At 42.4% G+C, this 6000-nt stretch overlaps 1 protein-coding gene across 2 annotated transcripts in view; it reads right to left on the minus strand.

Moving 5' to 3' along the window:
• SOX30 (SRY-box transcription factor 30) overlaps positions 1 to 5617 on the minus strand; it is a 54101-nt gene extending 48484 nt beyond the window's left edge. For both annotated transcript variants that reach the window (XM_049874217.1, XM_049874218.1), the window contains exons 1-3: positions 4636 to 5617; positions 2342 to 2581; positions 640 to 819 (exon numbers count right to left, since the gene is read on the minus strand). In XM_049874217.1, the coding sequence (XP_049730174.1) occupies positions 640 to 819; positions 2342 to 2581; positions 4636 to 5617 (1402 nt within the window). The remainder of the gene's footprint in view (positions 1 to 639; positions 820 to 2341; positions 2582 to 4635) is intronic.
• Between the last annotated feature and the right edge of the window lie 383 nt (positions 5618 to 6000).

Consider the following 6000-nt stretch of genomic DNA (forward strand, 5'->3'; position numbering starts at 1 on the left):
TGTTTTCAGGAGATGGTTAAGTTCAGAAAGAACAGACCAATGATGGGTAGCACTATAACAAGTTATTAAGATATTAGGTTCTCAATTTGGGGCTCTTAAAAGAGACAAGAATATTGTAAAGAACTAATAGTAGAGAAGCAATTTAGAGAAAGATGATATAATGAACCAAACAAATATTTGGAAGAAAATAGATTACTTCCATTGTTTTTCTAGAGCAGCAGGGGAATGGTCTTAACAGATCAGTCATCATTACTAAGTTCCAGGACACAATGCTTCATGACCCCATTAGCAAGGCATTCTTTTATGCTGATAGTAAGAAGACACTCCCATTTCCTATTGAATTACCTCAGTCATTTCCTGTATTATCTGCCTAATCAATGGACTCATCCTGATTTGCTTAAAAGCCTGAGGCTTTATACATGGAATATTTTCCACTCTCCCAAACCAAGTGATTTGATGTTTACTGAAAATTTTCCATCTCTGATTTAATTTTCTCACTTTCTCTATTCTTGATTTTTTTCCTTAATTAATGTTGTTGTTTTAAATTCTTACACCTAACACAAGCAAAATTTCAGCCTAAGAGGTAAATTTTTCACACAGCTATTAAAAAAACAGTAATCTAAAATAAAACCAACTCACCAACTGGATGAGTGATGGTGTTCTGTAGGCTGGGAATAACCACAGAGTAGGTAGGTGAGCGATAAGGATAAATTGTTGTGGGATTTGTAGAGATGATACTCTGTGTGGTACCAGAAAATACATTGGAAACACTTAGAGGGAAGCGTTTTCGCTTCCCTGGACGAGGCTGATAAACCCAACCTATATAGAAGAAGATAAACTGTTTTTAATTAAAATGTGTAGACTCCTTCAAATAATTTTTTCACATTAAAATCCGAAGCACTTCAAAGTTTTAAAAAAAAGTTATTGTCTAAGGTATATTTTCCAGCTCTATCATAATATTTCTGTAAATGACTCCTTCACTGTGCATTTTAACATCCATATCCATATAGCTCTGAACTAGTGGTCAATGTTGTAATCCATAATTTAAAAGAAAAGCAAGGTCAAATTTCTTATATTCAAAGACACAGATTGAATCTGCAGTAAAATCAACATTAAAGCCATTGAATCTAAAAGCCTTTACTCCACCTATAAAACAATGCCCCGTAAGACACTACTCATCCTCTGTTTCTTCGCTTTCTATAAGGTAACTGTCTGTATCTTACAATGTAATGGTCACTAATGACCAGTCACCACTACTTTTATGCCTGGCTCAAGAAGTCTTTTTTTTTAGAGTTGGCAGTTTTCAAGTTCACAAGTAACCCAATTTCCTTTCAAGGTCAGAAGAATAGGGTTATGGAAGTTGAAGCCACTGTATAACCAGAAGAGTCACTGGTTCCCTGTAGTCACTGCCTCTGATCTTGCCCCAGCACCTCTCTGCACGTATTTCAGAAAAAAAAAATTATTCTTTTCCCACCATGCACAGTCATGTTGGCCATACACTGTGCGTTTCCCTAAGCTGAACCTCAACGGCCTCATTGGTGGGTAGGAGTCAGACTCATTCAAAATTACATTATGATGGGGATAAATACATGAATCAGAAGACAGGACTATGTTCGGATAACCATATAACATTAAAATATTGCATGATGCTAAGCACTGCATTCTTAATATCTTTAAGTGTTCACTGCATATTTTCCCATTGCATTGATTTTAACATCTCATTTTCTACTATGTTTGCAAAATTATGGCATAGAAATAAATTTCAACTTTCCTCAGCCATCCAAATAAAAATTTGTAAGATCCTGATATACCAAACCAAACCCGTTGCCGTCTAGTTGATTCCGACTCATAGCGACCCTATAGGACGGACTAGAACTGCCCCATAGAGGTTCCAAGGAATGCCTGGCGGATTTGAACTGCTGACCTTTAGGCTAGCAGCCATAGCACTTAACCACTACACCACCAGGGTTTCCAAGATCCTGATATGTTCCTATAATTCTCTGAAAGTGAAAACGACTCAAAGTAGAGCTGAGCAAGAACTCTGAAGCTTTATCTATCTTCATTACGTTTATATCTGTATATATTTAATCAAAACCACAGTAAGACTGTATGTCCACTGGTTTGTATTAGTTAATAAATATGAGACCACGTAGCCCACTGCTTGGTTCAGTTGAAGGAAACTGATACCCAGCACCAATTCAGTCATTACTATAATATTTATTGCACATATCAGAGTAGGAAAAAAAAATCCATTTTTGCTTTTCAATCACAACCTAGCCTAATCTTTACCTAAATAAATTAAAATAATCAGAAAAAGATTTTGTTCATTTCATTTGATTACCAGGAAATTCCTCTCTGTGCTTTTCTTTAATCTTTTGTGCTTCATCATAATAGGGCTTCTTTTGTTCTTCACTAAGTTTGTTCCACTCTAACCCAAGCTGGACACTGATTTCTGCATTGTTGGCTGCTGGGTTAGCTTTGGCTAGTGCTGGCCGGTGGATCCTTGCCCAAACCATAAATGCATTCATGGGTCGCTTCACGTGACCATTTCTGTCCTTACTGAAGGGAGTATCTGGTATTCCTACGTGACAAAAATTAAGACTAAATTAATGTGCCACACACACACACACACACACACACAATTTTAAAGTGAAGTGCACCTCCATCTATGTTTATTTTAAAGTATCTGGAGAAAACATACACTTCAATATAGCCAGAGAATTGCCAGTTTTCCAGAATTCCTCATAACCCCTGAACTCAGCATTCTGAACTGTTGCTTAGAATGACTCTTCTTCAAGGACAATAATATGCTAGTTGGAGACACAGTAAACTACTGGCTTATTACTTCTTTGAGTTTTATTAATACCTCTAAAAATAATTAACATATTCTTTATTTCCCTTTAAAAATATTCTATCACTAGCTGGCAGGAACTACAACTTATCCATGACTAAACCCATTGCCTTCAAGTCAATTTCGACTCGTAGCAACCCTACAGGGTAGAGGAGAACTGCCCCACAGGGTTCCCAAGGAACGGCTGGTGGATTCAAACTGCCAACCTTTTGGTTAGTAGCTGTAGCTCTTAACCACTCCGCCACCAAGGTTCCTTATCCATGACTAAAAAAAAAAACAACCCCATGACTATGGTCCTAGAATTAGGTAAATCAAACTAAGCCCGTTGCTGCTGGGTCAATTCCGACTCATAGCGACCCTATAGGTCAGAGTAGAACTGTTCCATAGGGTTTCCAAGGCTGTAAATCTTTACGGAAGCAGACTGCCACATCTTTCTCCTGAGGAGAGGTTGGTGAGTTCAAACCACCGACCTTTCAGTTAGCAGCCAAGCACTTAACCACTTCAACACCAGGGCTCCTAAGCATTAGGTAGGGGCTCCCTAAATGCCTAAAGGAACTCATTTCCATGCCATGGAGGTGTCCATTCAAGCAAAAATATTTGTAATATTATACTCTCTTAGTTGTATTTCAGTATAAAGGTGAGGCTCCTGTTAAAGTAAATTGTCATGACTAGTCTCTCGTGCTGGGAGAAAAGTAAGACAAAAATAATAAAAGTGACTTGATAGTCACAGGGCCAGCTGAAATTACAATAAGGAAGTTAGCTAAATTCACATCCAATATGTAGTTCATAAAAAAAAAAAAAAACCTGTCTATAAACTTACTGTAGTTTAGAGTTACTGGATATATAAAATTTTTAAAAATATGCAAAAGATGAAATAAGTTATACGAAGAAAGCATTCCCTTTTCCTTAGAAAATGAAGTTTAAAAACTACCAAAGACAAAAGCAAGGGAGTGGGAAGAATCTTAAAAGAAAATATGAACAAAAACGATGAATACAGTAGTTAATGAAATATAAACTGAAGGTTAATATGACTTTCCAAGACCTTCATTGGCACTGTGTTCTACCTGAACTAAATCATAAAATAAGAATTTGCCATCTATTTGTAGTCATTGCTATCACTATAGTCACTTCTTTGAAAACAAAATTTTCTAGCTTATTCTATAGTATTTTCATTTTCAATGTATCTCTAACTCTGGCTTTTAAAAGAATAAATAGTAAAGTGTTAAATTTAATCACATGCTATTTCCTTTTAGAAAAATGTTTACTGTTCGTTTTAAAGAAGATAAATAACCGCTGTAATTGGTATAAACGTTCCTGTCTCTTGATACAAGTATTAAGCTACTCTAAGACAGTATTCTTAATGTAGATTATTTGTAGCATATATCTAGGGTTTTGTGTTTAAAAAAGAATATTTCTATTTTTGTACATAAACATTAAAAAAAAACATTAGTTAGGTCTAAATCTCATATTGAAACAGGCACCCTGCCTCTGGCTGACTTTAATTCACTAGTTTGCTTGACAATAACCTATTAGTTTATGACTTCAATATGTTTCCGGGGCCTTAAATATATATATATATATCTTTTTATTGTTTGGGAATCGTGAACTTGTTATTGTGTTTTATGTACAGTTCAATCAGAAGTGATACCTGTGCAGCCTTTGCCCTGAAAAGACTCAATTTCATGATTTTATTTTTCTAGTTTAGACTTCTGAACTGCTGACATGTCAACTACGGGGCAACACAGACGAAGTTTTGAAAACCAGATTCCCCTGCCGTCTAATACCTGCATCTGAGGGAAGCACGGTGAGTGGGACATCTTTGGTTTCAATTTTTACAGAAGGCTCCAGTAAGGACTGCATTTTAATAGGCACTGGTGTCAGGGGGACCTTGGTCAATCGTATCAGTTCTGAAGGTGGAGGTCCCTGAAACTGGATCCGGGCCCCAGGAAGGACGGTGTGGAGAGTCAAAGGGAGCCTAAGGTCTTGCTGGTGCGACCCAAAACCACCGGCCGGCTGGGCCAGGATGACCTCCTTGCTGCCATGGATCAAGCCATTGGACGCGGGCTCTGAGCCGAGCCTGCAGCCCTCGCGGAGTCTCTCCTCGGTTTTGATGACTCCTTCTCTGACGGTCGCCAGACTTTTGCCTTCACCGCCTTTCCCCGCGTCCCTCATGACCTCCTCCGCCTCCGACTTGCCCTTCTTCTCGTCCCCTCGGTGGCTGTCGACAACCGACCCGGGGCCTTCCAATTTGGCCACTCTGGAAGGCCTGGGTCCCACCTCGACGACCCTCCGAGGCCCCAACGACGGTTCCAAGCCGGATCCGGGCTCCTGCTTCTCGGCCTTGACGTGCACCGCTCGGGGCTGCACCGGGTGCATTTCGGGCCTGCAGGGGGCGCTCTCGGACGCTGGCGGCTGCTGCAGCAGCAGAAGCTCGGGCCTCAGCTGCAGCAATCGCGCCTGCGCAGGCGAAGCGGTGGCTTCGTCCCGAGTCTGAGGCAGCAGCAGCACCTGCTCCGGCTTCACCTCCAGCAGGCGATGTGCCGCAGGTTGTACGCCCGACGCCGGGGCCTCCCGGCACGACGAGGCCACAGTGGCAATGGCAGCGGCGCTCGAGGCCGGCGGCGACGAAGGGGCCTCGATGGCCGCTGTACGAAAGGAGGTACCCTCGACCGGCAGCGGGGGCGGAGCGGGGCGCAACGGGCGCGGCGGGGTCGCCCGCGGCAGTTGGCGTGGCTGAGGCGGTGGCTCTGGCTTGGCTCTCTCCATGGGGGGAGGGGGACGCCCAGCCTGCTCCCTGCCGGGATTGTGAGCTCAGCCGTTTGTTGGCTACCTTCCCCCTCCCCCTTTCGGTTAAGACACTTCCAAGGCTTTTGCTACCCAGAACCCTACGCGGTTCAAAATGCTGCCCTCGTTCTTGACCGCACCCAATCACAAGCGTCCTGGTATCCCCAGCCCTCCAATCACAGGCGCGCTCTCTGCCCCCCTCCCACCCGCCGTGGGCTGTAGACACGCGCTGGGCCTTGAATCACCCACGGTGGCCAGGGACGGAGCACGTGTTGCCCATTTTCGCCTGTGACAGTTCCTCCCTTCCGGAGTTCTCTTAGGCAGTTGTCTTTAGTTACCCCTCCCCCGCCCGCAGCGCTGGACAA

Source organism: Elephas maximus, chromosome 2 (assembly GCF_024166365.1).
Source record: "Elephas maximus indicus isolate mEleMax1 chromosome 2, mEleMax1 primary haplotype, whole genome shotgun sequence".
In the NCBI taxonomy this organism is placed as follows: Eukaryota; Metazoa; Chordata; class Mammalia; order Proboscidea; family Elephantidae; genus Elephas; species Elephas maximus.